The following is an 18,651-nucleotide window of genomic DNA, read 5'->3' as shown; positions in this document are numbered from 1 at the left end:
TGCTACTTGGGAAGCAAGTGGGAACCAAAAGGGTCTGTTATACAGGGCAACTCACTTTAGCCTGCTAGCTGACTTACGTGAGCAACATCTAATTTCAGTACTTATAGCAGGGAGTGAAACTTGACACAATAAAGTTTCAACTTGAAATAGACAAAAGAGAATGCACTTATTCTGCAAAATTTTCCTTACATCTTTGGCAAAAATAGAACACATTGCAAAAGTGGTACTTTTTTTTTTTCTGGAAAAAAAGGAAAGTGGAAAAAAAAAACCCAAACGTTATTGCCTGGGTAAAGGTATGCAGAGGCTGTTTATACAAACTTGAACTTCAACTTTCAAACAAGTGACTCACCTTTTTCCCAACCCCCAACTTTTCCTAATTCATTATTGTGGACTCAGAAAGAGAGAGTGGGGGAAGGATGAAGGAAGACAGGGAGGAAGGGAGGGAGGTGGGAAGGGAGGAAGGGAGGGAGGAAAGAAGCAAGAAAGAAAGGAAGAAAGGAAGTGAAGGAGGGAGAAAGGAAGTAACAGAGGAAGGAAGGAAGGGAGAAAGAGAGGGAGAAAACCAAGAGAACAGGATATCCACAGTGCTAAAGGATGAACTGTGGATTATTTTGGCATCCTACGATGAACACAGTTGCAAAATTCAGAAGGGGAAAATATATCTGTGTTTCATAATAAATCACTTCAGGAACTACCATAATGACTTCTATTTCTTATTCCAAACTCAGGAGTCTTCAGTTTGAAATACATTTTTAATCAGATTCCTATTTTAGTACCATGAGAAAGAATGCTTACTCTTCTTGAGCCAAAAATGTCCATTAAACAATCATTTCATTGAGCACCTTTTATGGTGTTTACATTAGAGATATAAAGATGAATAAGGCAATACCTCCAGAGAAGGTCATAATCTTTGTATTATTCATAGTAACTATGCCCCATAGGTAATTTTCCTATAAAGAGTAAAGAAAAGAAATGGGAAGCCAGATTGAGGAAAGCCTTTCCAAGTACTTTGGGCAGAGCAGAGAAGGCAGATGTTCTGGTGGGGGGGGAAAATGTATTGCAGGGAAAAGAAAAGCCAAAAGCAAATTTAGGAGAAAATAGGGCATAACCACATAAAATATTATTACATATAATGACATGTTACACTCACTGGATCTGGAGCCACAGGAAGGAGATATCTGACCAGATGGGCAAGTGCACATATTTGGCCTCGAACAAAATCCATCCCCACAGGAATGCCGGCAAATGGCTGTGAATAAAATCAGAGGTCTGTTAGCCCATGGATTCAGAGCATGGTTAGTTACAGTAACTCATTCTTCAAATGAGGAGTCCTAGGCTCCCATATCCCTCAGAGACTGGTATCCTGACCTATAGGACCCTAAGCCTTGCATGTATTCATGTCCAGAACAAGGCTACTCAACTAGGTGAATCTTGGCTTTACAACAGTCAATACCCTTTTCTATGACAATGGCTCTGAACCACTTATTTTTGCTGTGTTTATTCCATACCATTCAATCTACCAAATTCCAAGGACAGGTATGCAAGGAAAGCTACACAAACAAACAGAAATCCTGCATCTAAACATTTGCTTGCTCATAAAGTTCTGTTTTTATATTAACTTTTCAATAGAATGATATAAAATTGTGCCAGTCTTTCTGGAAGCCAATTTTGTTATGAATGTTTAAGGCATCATGTTTGTCCTGTTCTGAATTACACTGACAGGCTGAGAGGAGAATGCTGGAATCCACTGCCTTCATGCTGATTCTGGAGTCTGGGAGTCACTCATCTTTTAAAGAAACGCTAATAACATCATGTTATTAGTGAACAGCATCACATTGCTCCCAAATGTTCTGCTCGGGACCCATGGGGCAAGTTTACATAGCAAATGATTAATATTTATAACATGTGGTCACCACTTTTTATACTTAGCCATAATTCTTTCCTGAAAGCCCTGCACTGCACAACGTTGCAAGAGATGAATGCAATGTGCATAATTAAAATATCCTGGATATAAAGTGCAGAGGCAAATAGTTGTGAGTCTAGCAGTTAAGACTGCTTATACTCTATTTCAGAGTGCCTTGGTTTTATTCCTAGCTCTGGTTCTTATCTTACCTCCAGCTTACTACTAATACAGACCTTGGGAAGCAGCCCTGACAATCCTGTCATCTCTATGTGAGCTTTGGATTGAGTTTGTGGGTTCTGACTTTGACCATATCCAGCCCTGTCCATTGCAGATATTGCAAAGCAAGTTAATGGATGGGTTTTCTTTCTAGGGTTCCCTCTCTCTCTCTCTCTCTCTCTGTCTATCTGTTTCTCTCTCTCCCTCCCTCCTTCCCTCTTTTCTCTCTAAAATATGAATATCTTTTTTTGTGATGTTTCTTTTTTTAAGATTTATTTATTTTTTTATTACAAAGTCAGATATACAGTGAGGAGGAGAGACAGAGAGGAAGATCTTCTGTCCGATGATTCACTCCCCAAGTGAGCCACAACGAACGGTGCTGCGCCGATCTGAAGCCGGGAACCAGGAACCTCTTCTGGGTCTCCCACGCGTGCAGGGTCCCAATGCATTGGGCCATCTTCGACTGCTTTCCCAGACCACAAGCCGGGAGCTGGATGGGAAGTGGAGCTGCCAGGATAAGAACTGGCGCCCATATGGGATCCCGGGGCGTTCAAGGAGAGGACTTTAGCCGCTAGGCCACGCCGCCAGCCCCATGAATATCTTTTTTTAATAAAAATCAAAAGTTTAGAATGGACATTTGGAACTATTAAAAATGAGCCATAAAGGATCTTTTAAACATATATTTCAATATTTGAAAATATTTTTACAGAATTCTCAGATAATTCTATAAAATATTAAGAAAGGCTTCTATAATCAAGTTACTTTAGAAAATAGAAAGTGACCTGCAACTTCTATTCATAGCAGCACAATCCACAGAAACAAGAACATGGAAACAAACCAGATATCCCTCAAAAGAGGAATAGGTAAAGAAACTGTGGTACATCTACTCCATGGAATACTTCTCAGTCACTAAAAAGAATGAAATTCTACCACTTGCAACAAAATGACCCCAACTAGGGACTAGGATGCTCAATGAAATAAGCCAATCCAAAAAGGAAAAACATCAATGTTCTCTTTGATATAAGACGACATTCATGGGCTCGGCAGTGTGGCCTAGTGGCTAAGGTCCTCGCCTTGATCCCATATGGCTGTTGGTTCTAATCCCGGCAGCTCCACTTCCTCTCTATCTCTCCTCTCAGTATATCTGACTTTGTAATAAAAATAAAATAAATCTTTAAAAAAAAAAGACGACATTCATGCAAAATACAAAACAAAAATAGATACAGTAAACATGTATATACATATGTTCTCATAGATGAACTTTATAATGATGACTAGCATACTAGGAGAAGATTATTGCAGTGTGCATCTTAACTCCTGAATAAAAGGAGGATTTCCAATTAAACTGTTAAATACACCTTGACAGTATACTAGATTTTCTACCATTGACTATACCTACAATGTCATGATAGACTTAAATAGCAGAATTTTTGACTTATGACTGTTATTTAAGGACTATACTATTGTAATGATATGAAGGGAAATGGTGACGGAGGTAAATCAGGAGGGAGAAAGGGGAGGTGGAAGGAGAAATCCCTATACCTATAAAACTGTATCAAGGAAAATAATGTCAACAACAAAAAAAGAAAAAGAAAAAACTATATACAAGACAAATCTGAAATTCATTGTCTTTATTTAGATTAAAAAATGTATTTAAAAAAGAAAATTCCAAATAACATTATACCTTGTTAGTGGTTCAATTTTGATCTTAAAATAAAAGACATGTGCCAAAAGAAAATGATGCTTTCTGGTCGAAATCAAGAAATGATTACCCAGGGTCCGGCGTCGTGGCCTAGCAGCTAAAGTCCTTGCCTTGAAAGCGCCAGGGCCCATATGGGCACTGGTTCTAATCCCAGCAGCCCCGCTTCCCATCCAGATCCCTGCTTGTGGCCTGGGAAAGCAGTCAAGGATGGCCCAAAGCCTTGGGACCCTGCACTAGTGTGGGAGACCCGGAAGAAGATCTGGGCTCCTGGCTTCGAATAGGCATAGCACTGGACATTGCGGTCACTTAGGGAGCGAATCATCAGATGGAAGATATTTCTATCTCTCCTCCTCTCTGTATATCTGACTTTGTAACAAGAATAAATAAATCTTTAAAATGAATAAATAAATAAAAGAAATGATTCCCCAGTATATGCTGCCAGATACATCATATGCAAATGACATCAAACCTTAATCAAATTATCTCTATGTTTCTATTGCCTATATCTTAGAAATACCCAAAAGAAAGCCACTGAATTAAAGTATGGCAGTGGTTTGACAAAGTTAATGCATGTTCTGATCTGAATTCAGGGAAAGTAGGAAAAGTCTTAGTGCTAAAAAGTTCAGGTTTAAACATACTAGCAAAAAAAAAAAAAAAAAGACTAAATTCTAAAAATCACCATTTAACCCAAAAAGCAAAACAACATGCAGAGGAATAGGCTGTCTACTTACGGACAATACACTGATTTCCACCAGGTAAGGTTTTCCATCCAGGACAACAATAAGCATTATATCGTGATCCACAGACATTGGGTCTGGAAAAAAAAAGGAGAATCCCATGCATTTTTTTTAAGAAATAAGAGATGATTAAACAAAACAAACAAAAAAATCTGAGTCACAAAGCAGGGTGAATCCTGACAAACAAACTTAACTCATGGGACTCAAAGCTGGCTCAATAGTTTTACTATAATAGTATTAGTATTTTAACCTAATAATACCAATAAGGATATCCTGTAATATCATCTATATACAAGATAATGCACCAAGAACACACAAACTATCGATGCACTGGCAAGGCATTTGATACAAAAACTCAGGGAGCCATGTGAGTCTGATGGAAACAACAGGCTTCCTATCGGTTATAATAAAATCTACTGCATCCAAGGCTCTCAAGTTCGGCTCTTTGAAACAGCATTTTTTCCCTACATCCCAGTTCACCTCTAAAATGTTACCACATTCTTCCTTTCACTAAAATTGTAGGAATGCAAACTCTGACATCAGTCAGGAAAAAAAAATAAAGACCAAAACATGTAAATATTTCTTTAACAAAAGTTCGAAAACACAGTTCGTATCAGCAGTTGCACGAAAATGAAATCAGTGTCACCCTGGGTTCCTTGTTTAGACAGCACATCAAATGTCTTAAAGCAAAACCTCCTCTTGGCATCCAGATCCCATTTTAACAAGTATAGGACAACTGGATAACAGCATCATTACTTTCATGCTAGAAACTAAGACAGAGAATAGAACAGACATAGACCCAGGGGAAATCATTCATTTTGCTTTGCCACATCCTAAGAGTCTAAACATTGATGCTTGTTGCTGGAGTTGACAGGCCAACAAGGAAGGTTAAACATTATGCAACCAATTTCATAAACTAGAAGTTATTTCAAGACTTTCTAGTATAAATACTGTAGTCCCACAAGCATGAGCCTTTAAACACAACTGTGTCGTTAAAACGTATTTCTACTGGGATGCACACACAGTTCTCCTTCTCCAGTCATACCGTCTCTAACAGGGCACAGCCTTCTGCATGCACTCTGGACTCACTTCAGGCAGGACTGGGAACCAAGGTAAAGTTTTTACCCTGTTCAAACCCTTTTGCAGCCCAGAAAACCTGCAGCACCTATTTTGCTCATAAAACGAGTGAGGAAGAAAGACAGAGGAGCCAGAGGAAGGAACCTAACTCCATACCCAGCTATCTAAGGCTTCCTCCGGGATGGAGAGAAAATGATTACACAGAGTCTTAATGTGTGCATGACTTCAGGGCTTCTCTGGGTCTTAATTTCTTTTTTGTGTATCTTGGGTTAGTAAATTTCGTCTTCTCCACACTATATGTGCTTATACATCAGATGACAACATGGAAATGAAAAGCCGCATCTATAAAAGAACAATATGCAATACAGGATTATCTTTATATGGAATCTTTTCCTGACTTGCATAAACTGCACAGTGAAAAGAATTATAATAGGACAACTAGGAAAATGAGAGATGAATTTTCATTTTTCTCATTCAGGAAGAGAGAAAGAGGTTAATAATTTTGAGTCATGCGGCTGGCATTTTTCTGCAGCAGGTTAAATTACCACTTGTGATGCCAGGATCCCATATTAGAGCACCAAGTTTGAGTCCTGGCTGCTCTACTTGTGATCCAGTTACTTGCTGATGTGTCTGGGGACAAAAGCAGATGATGGCCCAAATACTTGGGTCTCTGTTATCCACATGGGAGATCCAGATGGAGATCCTGCTTCCAGCCTTTGCTCTGCATGACCTAGCTGTTACAGGCATTTGGAGAGTAAGCCAGCAGATGATGGAGATCTCTCTCTCTCTCTCTCTCTCTTTCTCCCCTTCTCACAAATAAATGAATAAACAGACAGATAAATAAACCTTTTTTCAAAAACAGAAATGAATGGCTCTTAACCTTTATCTCCATTACGAGAGACCATGACTTCAGTGTTCAAAATATCCTAGGGAAACTTAGAATCTCATAAATGGAAATGAAAGAGAAGCCAGAATTGGGAGCTGGCATGGGAGGTGGAGGGAACACTCAATTCTTCCAAATTTCATAAAAATTCTCACCCTTTGAAATGACAATCCAGGCCAAAATCAACAGTCTCAGACCCTCCCCATCCAGAGCCCATTACAACAGTTCCACTGGATCCAAGTGAATCCAAGGCCAAATGCTGGAATAGCTTCAGAGGAGCACAGAGCCTTTGCAGGGTGCCTCATGGTCAGAGTAAGTACATTTGTCAAACAAAAAACAGAACATACTGTCTGACTAACATTAGTGTGTTTATGGAGTAAGGGCACCTGTAACAAAGTGAAAAGGCCAACAGAGAAGGGCCCAGAATCAGTCATTTAAGTCTTCCAAAGCAGGACAGTCAAAAGATTTTCGAAGGTGTTTTTGAAATTATGGACTGTCATCATGAGCATCCTTCACTGTTTTTCAATGTATAGAATCAACTTGCAGCCAAAACATGGCAGATTTTCTCTAATCTACCATGGTTTCACTCAAAATACAAATGCTTTAAATCTTCTCAATGCAAAAGTAATGGTATACAGACATAAACTGGGAAACAAGTTGGGAAGAAAGATATGGAGGGCAATGAAGTAGCTGATCAAAGAAACAGAGGTTCAAGTATATTCATCTTTAAAACAGACCAATAAATAAATGCCATACTATAATTACTAAAAACAGCATCAGTGAGTAAGCAAAAGAGAGATAAAAGGTATAGATACCTTTATAAATAGTTTTCATTTTTCAAAACAAGGCACCAATGAACGCTGTTTAAATCTAGTCACAGATGTACAAGCATAGTAAATGTTTTTGTGGGCATAAATGTGAAATGAACTAAAAGTAGAAATGGTTAAAACCAATGGGAGAGGGAAAGAAAGTGGGGGGTTAATCCCTGAGCCTAAGGAACTGTATCATAAAAAAATAAAATCTTAAAATAAGTAAACAAATAAAATTAAATTAAAAAGCCAGAAGCCTTCAAAGCAGAGGACCTAGGGAAATCAGACGGAGAGAGGTGCTCATGCAATACCCATCCACAGCCATTATCTGTTTCCAAAGTGCATGCTCTTATAATAGCCATGTATGACCATCACCTTTTATTTAAAGTATTATTTTAAAAATATGAACTCTTATCTTTAAACAGAAAATTTTCCCTTCCATCAGGAATAAATAAAATGAATTGGCAAAAGTTTCCTTTTATCCATGCATATTTTCATTTTACTTCATCTGTTAAAAATTCTATATAATTATGATTTCATTTATTTGCATGCTCTAACTTTTTGAATTTTACAAATGTATCCTTTCTGACAGGTAAGATTAGTTATTTTTGATTATTTCAATCAACTTCATCACATTACTACGATTGTTAATATACTTTATTATTCATTCTTTAACAAATGCCACTACATTTTGTGGCTCAATGCAAAGTATTAGAAAAATATGAGAGTTCTTGTCTGGTGATTTTGGTCTGAGAATAGCACATCAGCAGAACTTGCTCAAATTAGCTAGATGGCACTTGTTCTACTTAGCAAAAAAAAAAAACCGCAGCTCTAATCCTAGAAATAAACAATGTCTTATTTAAGTTTGAAAGCACTGAAATATGTAAAGTCTAAAGGAAACGTGCTGGATAATTGCCATTACAAAAGACTTTATTCTAAGGTTTCCAGACAAACAGCATTCACAAAAGACAGACGTTTTTAGTGAAATTACTCCTCGGTGTAAATGGAAGTGTACATGACCAGTCACCTTACTTACTCAGCGTAAACTATGGTTTAATCAACCATCACCAAAACTCCCTCCTCCCCCAAAATCAGTTACACCTCTGTGAAAGTATCCATAACATTTCACAAAACAAAGGAAACTAAAAATCCTATAGGAAAAGAAGTTTTTGCTAAGTTCTAAAATACATTGTTTAACTCATTCTCATAGCAACTCTTGGAGGAAAGTTCTATGATGATGATGATGATGATGATGATGATGATGATGATTAGCAGTAGGGAAACTACAGCTATAGAAGGTTACACAAACCAGACAAGGCCCCACAGCTTGGAAACACGGAATAGGGATGTGCACTCTAAACCTGTAAATTAACTCAATGATGCATTAAGAAGCAGGTGCTATACGTTACCCGACAGAATTTGTGGTGACAAAACAAAAATCACCAAAGGTCCTCCAGTAAACCAAAGGCCAATCATAAAATGTTTTTAATCTGTATTTTAATAATCTTCAGGGGAAAGAAGGAGATGAATTTGTCCTGAATTCCAACACTGTTATTTCTACAAAAGCCTCCCAGCAGAAGAGACTCAGAAATTTTTTAAATGTGTAGATGCCATATTATTTGTAGGTAGCTATTAATAAACACTGCTTTGATTAAATATTTCTCGTACATAGTAACGCATCCTTCTCTCTCCACTTTATGACGTTTTTCATAAATTCCATGTTATGTGATATTAATATATCATCCATGCTATCCAGAAAAATGGTATGTATGGTATGTGTGTGTATTTACATATGAAGTACATATGGCAAAATGTTTAAAACAGCTAAAACTGTGTGCTCACTGAATTCTTCTTTTTACGTTTTTGTATTATTTGAAGTGTTTAAAACTTAAAAATTCTAAAGTAATTAAGTCTTCATCAGGAAGGACTTTCACCAGTTGCTGTGACTACTGTGCTCTATAACAACCCAGCTCCCTCCTCCAGGAGAGGGTGAGCCTTAGCAGGCTTGACATTTGGATGCAGTTCAGACACAGAATTTGGAGATTGTGTGGGCTAACTAAAGCCTCGCTCAATGGAGCAAACAGCTGGGCTCTACCACGTCTGACCACATCGTGGCAAGAACTGGCCTCTGTGCCAGACGTCTGCAGTGTATCCACATTCCTTCGCTAGAGCCCTCTTCTGCAAGTTTGGCCTCTCTCCGAGCAAGATAGCCCTTCTGTTTCCTATCCCGTGTGCAAACCTCTTTTCAAGTAAAATGGACCTAATAAAAACAGGGTCCGGGGCGGGGGGGAGTTCCTATTTCACTGGTGTAAGGTGCTCAATCTGGGAAGTGATGAAACCCTGGGGCAAGGAACACAGGAAGCATTAGGGAAGGGTGCTGAGGCTGTTTCTGTCCTGTGAGTCGCCTCCTTCTCTGACCCATCAGCTGAGTCTATATGTAGAGGGACAGCAAAAGATGTATGTCCCCACACAAACAAAGGGCACCCAACCGCCCCTGCAACATGTCCCAAAGTAGACATGAAACAATTACAATCCATAAGTGGGCTACACACATTGTGAACCCCACATCATGACTTTATCTTATTCTTTGGCAAATTTGATCAAGATAAAATGAAAAGAAGCAGAAGAGATCCCTCGCGAACCTTGAAATAGAGACCTGTGAGATGCCAACAAATCTGGCAGATGCTCCCCTTCTGCTTATTTTACTGCCGCTATTCTGGCCCTCCTTGCAGAAGGCAGAGGTCAAGTCTCTCTCAGCAGTGATTTGAATACCACATGCGACTGTTCCAGCCCATCTGCCAGTCACAACAACTCAGTAATGAAACTTCAAACCATGGTAATGAGAGCAGCTGCAATGGCCTCCTCGAGCTTCAGCTGGGCTCTCCAGACCTAGAGCTCACTGCTGGCTTGTCCGAGTCGACACTGGCTGGAATGCACATGTTCCTGCTTTCCTTCTTTGAAGAAACAAGCCAGCCAATCCTTCTAAGCTACTTCATGCAGTTTTTCTGCATAAAAAATAATCTAGCAAGTAACCAAAGGGGTAGTGCGCATTTTGGTTTCCGTGAGCTTCTTGTTTTCTCCAGATTAGTGACTTTGCATCTTTTCCTCCAAAGTCAGTCTCTCTGTTTCTTGCTCCCTATCTCCTTCTTCTCCTCCCTGCATTCCTCATCGATTCTCCCCTCTCTTCTCCTTTTTCTTCTTTTCTTTTCTATTTAGTTCTTGTTGTCAGGGCATTTGGAATCAAATGTTTCATTACCACGACAGTCTACGATTATACCATCCAAAATGGTTCCTCTTCCTGTGGAGCCAATACACTCACTGCCAAAGGCACAATAGGTATATGGCTAATCAGATGCTTGGCCATAGCACAAACCATTCAACGAAATCCCATGAGAGCCTATTATAACCAGGCACTGTGTTCGACGAAATAAAGGTGAGTTGAATGAGCATGCTTAATGCCCAGGTCTTGATTTCTATTCTATTATCCACTTACAAGAATCAGGGCTCCAGGGGAAAATGAGTGACTAGAATTGGGTAGGAAATACACAAGGTAAGTCCAAACCATTTTTAATGATAAAAATTATGAGACTGTGAAACAAATACCCACAAAGACAAGGGTATGGAATGGAACACTTTGGCTATAACTAAAACCACTGGGGCAATAAAATGCCAAAAGCAGTATTGGATTGGAACCCGAAGCAGAAACAAACATCCATGAGTGTGCACTGATAAGTAAGGGATTGACTAATGGGAGAATAGAAAAATTCTCCTAATGCTGAAGAATTACATATAATTGAGTAGATGCTCTGTCTTCAAGGAGTTGAAACAAAGCTCCCCACTCTGTGCAGAGGCTGGATGTACTGACATCCTTCTAGTGAGCACATGATTAGAACGGGAGGAAGTATAGCAACTTTACAGTGGAAAAACTCAACAATATTATCCCTGCCAGGTAATCAGGATTTATAGCAATAGTAACAAGTCACGTTGACACTCTTAAACCTCTGATATTATATGATGAAAATGGAAACTCGTCTCTGTGGATTTTTCCCCTAAAACTCATATCCTTCACCTAATGATAAAAACAAAAGCTACATGTGTAAAACATTTGACCACCTCTCCTTAAAACTGCCAAGATTATCAAAAGAGCAGTTGTCCAGGAACTGTCTACAGAAGATGATGACTGAATGTATAATGGTATCCTGGAAGGATTATTAAACAAAAAAAAATTACATTAGGTAAAAATTAGCAGTCCAAATAAAGAATGGATCTAAGAACTGTGTATCAATATCAGCCTATTCATTGTAACAAAGCTGCCATGATAGTATTAGGTACTAATGACAAAGGAAGATCTCTCTTTCTCTTTCTCTCTCTCTTTCTCTTTCTCTCTTTCTGCTTCCCTCTCTTCCTACCACTCTCCCATTCTCTCTGCAATTTTCTATAATTCTAAAATGAAGTTTATTTTAAAAATAAAAATCCTGGAACAATGTTATTATAAATGCATCAAGATACACTCTTTGCTCTTGAGGCTCTAAGGCTTATGAGGACAGAACACACAGAATGTCTGGAGAGCAGGTGAACTCGGACATCAAAGTCCACCTGGGGAACCCAAGGAGGCCAAAAAGAGAGGCCTCAGCACTCAGAGCAGGTTCAGAAGGGAAATATTCCAACTACAGCTTGATGTTTTCCAGCTTCTAAGGGGCAACATGAGCTTTATTTCATCCCACTGCTGAAATTCTTCTTAAATTCCCTATTAGCAAATTTCTTGTCCAAACTGTTGATGATTTCATTGTTGGACAAACATACCATGAACTTTTTTCTTGGCATCCTAGTTCCTCTCTACTGCATTAGGACAACTGCAGCAAAATCTCCTTTCATATTTACCATGCTTAATTCTGTTGCACTACAACTCAGAGCTACACCTTTGCTCTCCATATGCTAAACTTCCATTAGTTCTAGATCTTTTTCAGGTAGGCTTGCCCTATCTGTCCACTGTCATCTTCATTGACACATGCAACTTTTATCTTCCTACTCAGCTTCTTCCTTTCATGCACACACTACAATCTCTCTCTCTCTCTCTCTCTCTGTCTCTCTCTCTTTCTCTCTCTCTCTCTCTCTGTCTCTCTCTCACACACACACACACACTCCACTTAGGTCTCCATGTTAGCTTTTCTTTTAGTTTTAATTCCATCTCCTTCTCTAGAGTTCCCTGATTAATACCATCCATCTTTCAAGCTACAAACACAATTCCGGACATGCCTCACAAAATCCCACATACACAATATTACAGTTACATATTTTTAACAATTCTATGTCCAGATTCTCACTCTTAAAACCCACTGCACCTCCCTTAGGTCCCAGAATACTGGTTCTTCAAGCAAAGAAACAAGATTTGTTACGCCTAGAATATCTTAGAGTCTATTTGGAAGCACAGAGAATATAACATGACTTAATGAGAACATAGTACAGTTAACAAAAGCTAATATCATAACTTCGATGTCAAAATGAGGCCAGCAGAAATGCCACTGACAGGCCTGGAACAATATCCTAGTGGATAAATCCTCACTTTGCACATGCCAGGATCCAATATGGGCACCAGTTCATATCCCAGCTGCTCTACTTTCTTTCCAGCTCCCTGCTTGTGGCAGGGAAAGCAGTAGAAGAAAGGCCGAAAGCCTTGGGACCCTTCACCCATGTAGGAAACCCAAAAGAACCTCCTGGCCTTTGGCTTTGGATCGGCTCAACTCTAGCCATTGTGACCACTTGGGGAGTGAACCAGCAGATGGAAGGTCTTTCTCTCTGTATCTCCTTCTTTCTATACATCTGCCTCTCCAATAGAAAAATAAAATTAAACAAAAAGAAATGCCACTGATGTAAAAACTTGCCTGATAGTAAAAATTCATATTTCTTATAAACTGATCTACATAATAAACACTGTTTCATGTCTGTTAAACAAGCATAAACACTTCAACATTAATGCATGACTTGACTGCCTGATTATTTGGCCAATATACTATTGTGAATTTATTCTAATCAGTAAAGTTATCAATGTTTATGATCCAAAAATAGAAAGTCAAATGTAACAAATAACATCATTTATGCACATCTATTTCTTTAACTTAAGAAACAAATCTCCAAAGAAACTCAACGAAGGTTTCTAGTTACCAATTGGTGTGTATTTTATTACGGTGGGAGTTGATCAAAGACATGGGTAAGGCCAGTTCTAACCTTGCCAACTACTAGAAGACAACTATGGCAAAATCCACAAGGCATCCTTGAAAGGAGTGTTAGGATAGAGTGCTTGGATGAAGGCTTTTATTACTGGGTTGGGTAACTCACACCATAGCTAGAGAGTATTGTACCAACAAAGCTATGTTTGGCAGGAGTAGCTTGTGCTGATCAAAAGTGACAACACAAGAATTTAAGGACAAAATAATCTATCATCCTATGTAGGGCATGCATTTGTACCTCATACCTCCCAACATACACAGACTTAGAAAGTTGAGGAATCAAAAAGCTGCAAAAGACAGTTCCCCCAATCTAGGAGACCATGTTAGAGTCACAGCCAATTTAAATCTAGTTGAAATTGTTTTAGACAACTAAAATAGGCACATGTTTTTTTTTTCAAAAAAGGAAGAATTTAAAGTTCAAAAAGCCTGGTGTGAACTATAATAGGAAACCAGACCTTGAACTATGAAGACCAGAAGCACAGATGTTTGTTTAATACACATCTCAGAGTGCACTAAATCCTTACTTCTCCTAGGAACTTGGTACTTCACACTTGCAGTTTTCTAAATCAAACACCATTAGGAACACAGCCACCTCCTCCAATGATCAAACATTCTGAATGGACCCCCAAAATCCTTAAGATAAGGTTCTAACACACTGCTCTCTATTGCATTAGATCAACTGCTTCCTGGGGAAGGGTCTGCATCCGCCCTGCAGCATCACATGCCTGCTTGGCTGTGTCAAATGTATTTTCTGTAAATGCATGGGAAGAGAAACATTTATTTATGACATTGCAACCATTATTTGATCTTTCAGGAGGAAAGAAAGATTGCCTCAAAACACAAAAGTCAGCACAGTTGAGGTTTGTAGTTGAGTGTCTGAATGCATCTGGCCAGTGGCAACATGAAAGTACAAGGTGCTTGTAAAGATTGCCTCCCAGAAGACTCAGCTCAGAACTCGGAAACTGACCGAAGAGCACAAAGATCATCCTAACGTTTTCTCTCCCTGAAACATTGGCTCCATTTGTTCAAGCTGAAGTCATGCTGCATTTTTTTTTTCTAAAGGGACAAAAATTACAGAAAAGACTGAGGACACAAAACCAAGCAAACTAGAGAGGTGACCCAAAGCCTGCATGGTGAAAAGTAAGCCAGGAGCTGGGGTGGGAGTTTGGTGGTGTCATGGAGTTCACTGCCCTCTTCTCCCATTGACAGAAACACAGAAGAAACATGGATAAAAAATGTGGTTCTTTATCACTTCCCAGAAATATTCAAGCCAAAAACTCAATCCAGACAGACAGAAAAGACAAGAAGACTGTCACCGAGGTCAGACGTAAGAGAATGAAGCAACTTTCAAGAACTAGAAATGCAAGATGGTTCCACATTTTACTTATGAGTACTGCCAACTGCCAATTGCTGAACCCAATTTCATCTCTATATTTTCATTTAGAGTTTGAAGTGGCCTTTCTAACAAAAACAATGTTCATGGGTAGTGGATCATTCTCCAGGTTAGTCAAACGCAGTTTCTCCATTTCATTATCAACTAAGCAGGCTACGGAAGGTTAATCTGGGAATCTGACCAGGACTTTAAATGTTGTTTAATGGGAAACATTCCACAGCAGGCAACCATATGGGAAAATGGCCGCTCAGCTACAGTAAGCTGCTCGCTCAATGATCTGCCATAACCGAATTCCTGAAACTTAAGCAACCACACACAGTATAGATTGGTCCCCCAGTCCTAGGGCTACTGGTCTCCGGCGCCCATAGCACAAGACCCACTAAAGTCACTGGCAGATATCCATTGGTCCATAAAACATGGACTTAAAATCAGGGTGTAATTATATGTTCTAATCTCATTTTCCTTAAAGACTACAAGGTATTACTCCACCAGCCAATACAAGACAAAATCAATACCCTAGACTACGAGATCACCAACCAAGAGATCAGAGAATTATTTCCAGAAAGAATGGCTTCCAGATGAAACCAGAATGCAATTCAGTCTTGAGCTCTAATTGACTGCATCAATTTCTTTTTTTTTTTTTTACTATTTTTTCAGATTGACACCATTTCATAACAGCCACATCGATCACAGCAACAATAACAACATCAACAACATCAACAACAAATTGTAGCACCCTGACAAAATAATGGACTGCATCAATTTCATACCCAAATTATCTTATCAGTTCAGAATTCCCATAGCTGGATAACTAGTAACATGAGTTCCTTAAACATAGACAGTCAAGATACAGATTGACAACCCCAACACCTAACACACTTGTAGTTTCAAATGTTACTTTCAGCAAAGACAGTAGATTTCTGTCAGGGTAGCAATTTATTAAGGAGGCAAATATGGGGACAGGCATTTGGTTTAGCAGTTAAGACACTGGTTGGGATGTCTGTGCTCCACACTGCAGTATGAGTACAGTGCCCACCTGTGGCTCCTGACTCCAGCTTCCTGCTAATGCAGACCGTGGGAGGCAGCCGCTGGCAGCCCAAGCCACTGAGTTCCCACCATCTATTTTAGAGGCATGGATGGAGTTCCTAGCTCCCAGCTTCAACCCCACCCCAACCGCCTGTTGTTGCAGGCACTCGAGGAATGAACCAACAGGTGAGGGCTTTCTGGCTCTCCTTTCTGCCTCTCTGACTCTCAAACAGTGGAGAAAAGTGTGTTGTTTTCTTTTTCTCAAGAAAAGATAAATGTTCCTAAGAATTTAAATAATAAAGGAAAATCATGATTACTTTTCATGCACATTTTAAAATGCTGTCTATTTTCAGATAGGTGGACAGAAAGAGAGAAGGAGAGATACCATGTTCCAATTTGCTCACTAAATGACCAAATGGGAGGGACTGGGTTAAGCTTTGGTCTGAAGCCAGGGATCTGGAACTCAATTCTGCTTTCCCACTTGGATGTGAACAGGGCCGATACTGCTGCTAAGGAACAAAAGAAGTTAAAAAGAAATCATTGCTAGATACTACGATTCTAAAAAGTTAAGCAAAGCTAGGTCTAACCTTATCATTGTTTAGATTATCTCATAGAAATTATTAATACATCACAATAGTAGGGGTATAAACCTTGACCTTTTTTAACTTTGCAATTGAGGCAAAATTGTAACCATTTAATTCTTAACTTTTAGACACCTGGAAATTTTTTTAATAAAAATAGTTTTAAGTCTGGGAGAATCTAACTTTACAGTGTATCTAGTTCATGTGAAGACACACTGTAGAAATAAAATACTAATTAGCAAGAGCCAAGAATGTGTTGCCCTTGGGGAAAAGAACTTAAGCTTAAGGCTTATTCCCACTTTTACAGTTTTGTTGAAAATTATTCCTTAAATAGGCAATATAGGCCTGTAGCTTAAAATATGCCTCACAAGGCACCAAAGAATTTGTTTTGCTTTTACTGAAAATCACACTGCATCAGCATCAAATCATTTTTAAAAATTTCTTCATCTTAATATCACAAAAACTAATACTTAGAAATTTTCAGAAGCTTTCATAATTTACAAAATTATTATGTGAATTCTCAACACTACCAAGAAAGTGCCTTGCTATATTTCTTTCCGGATGGAGAGACTGCAAATCAGAAGTCAGAGAAATTTTTCAAAGGATACACAATGAAAAAACATCATAAATCACTAACTAAAAACCAGATGAATTTATGGATAAAAATTCCAATGTTAGTGCAGTGATTCTTAGACAGAGATTAGAAAGACGTTCCCATAAACTGCCAAGGAGAATGCGTTCACTGTCTTTATAAACTACTTTTTGTGCCCTGATTTATTTTCACAAGGTCTACAAAACAAAACCAAAACTGCAAAGGGGATACATTTCAGGAATACTCGCACTATAGACCGGGGCTTCAGGTTCTGCATGGTGAGTATCCTGTTCTGTTCCCTCTGGTGAAAACAGCAGTCAGCTCTTGAGACAATCAACGTTTCAGGAAGTGGGTATTGGGAAAGCACACAAAGAGTCCAAATGTGGGAACAGGCACTGTGTCACTACAGGCTGGTTATGCCTCAGGCTGTAGTGTTGGTATCCCATATGTGTGTTCATTCATTCCTGACTGCTCCACTTCTGATCCAGCCCCCTGCTAAGGTGCCTGAGAAAACAAAAGAAGACGGCATAAGTTATTGAGCCCCTGCACTATTAACATGGAAGACCTGGATGAAGCTTCCTGACTCCAACCTAGCCCAGCCTCACTCCAGCCATTGCGGCCATTTGGGGAGTGAACCAGCAGATTCACTCCCAGTCATGCTCTCTTTCTGTAACTATGTAACTATGACTTTCAAATAAGTAAAATAAATCTTCTTTAAAAAGATCCAAAGCGTGAATCATCCAAAGCTTACTCAGAGCTGGCAATGGAATGTGTTTGTACACATATTTGAAAGTGGGATTGTCGTGGTCTGAAAAGTAGCTTCAAGTAAAATCACCCAGTTATGCAAGTAACCATCAAACCTGGCTTAGGGAGAACACGAATTGCATGAAGGCCTTTGTATGTGTGTATGTATGTATGTATGTACGTATTATTTATTTTTAAAAAACATGTATCTCTATGACTTAATTGGAGACTGTTCATTACATCTGGAAAGTGATCATGCTGCTCATTCCAGCTGCCAACCAGCTCTTCTTTGAATTCAGTCAAAAGAAGAGCTGTCAGCCTGACTGATGCCAGCACTGTCCACTCAACACGTTTCTAACTTGGAGAAGGCATGGCAGTATTCATGTTTCAAGCTATAATTAAGCAGAATGGGTACTAAACAAGACTAACATGAAGCGTCAACATGAGGACAACTTCTGACATAGAGATGACACTATAAAAACACAACAAATCTTTCATTGTGCCAGTAAAATGTTTCCAAATATCTGCAGCATAGCAGCATCTGGAAGTAAAGCTAAAATTTTACTGTAATGACTTATCATTATTAGAGTTTATCAGGGTAAAAGTGGCATACTGAGTACCAGAAAGACATCAGGTGTTCAGGAAAGACATACACCTTTTTTGATGTGAAACTTGCACTTGTAATGCCCCTTGAATACACACATACACACATGCATCAGTCCCTACCTACTCTGAGAAACTCCAAGGAAGGCTCTTGTTTC

General features: G+C 39.0%; 1 protein-coding gene across 2 annotated transcripts in view; it reads right to left on the bottom strand.

Annotated features, from left to right (window-relative positions):
- FBN1 (fibrillin 1) overlaps window positions 1–18,651 on the bottom strand; it is a 227,834-nt gene that overhangs the window by 188,823 nt on the left and 20,360 nt on the right. For both annotated transcript variants that reach the window (XM_058665887.1, XM_004578093.4), the window contains 2 exons: window positions 4,553–4,635; window positions 1,151–1,249 (listed from right to left, as the gene is read on the bottom strand). In XM_058665887.1, coding sequence (XP_058521870.1) covers window positions 1,151–1,249; window positions 4,553–4,635 — 182 coding nt within the window. The remainder of the gene's footprint in view (window positions 1–1,150; window positions 1,250–4,552; window positions 4,636–18,651) is intronic.

Source organism: Ochotona princeps, chromosome 6 (assembly GCF_030435755.1).
Source record: "Ochotona princeps isolate mOchPri1 chromosome 6, mOchPri1.hap1, whole genome shotgun sequence".
Taxonomy (NCBI): domain Eukaryota; kingdom Metazoa; phylum Chordata; class Mammalia; order Lagomorpha; family Ochotonidae; genus Ochotona; species Ochotona princeps.
Note: the sequence above shows the minus strand (reverse complement) of the source record. Positions and strands in the feature narration are given on the sequence as shown.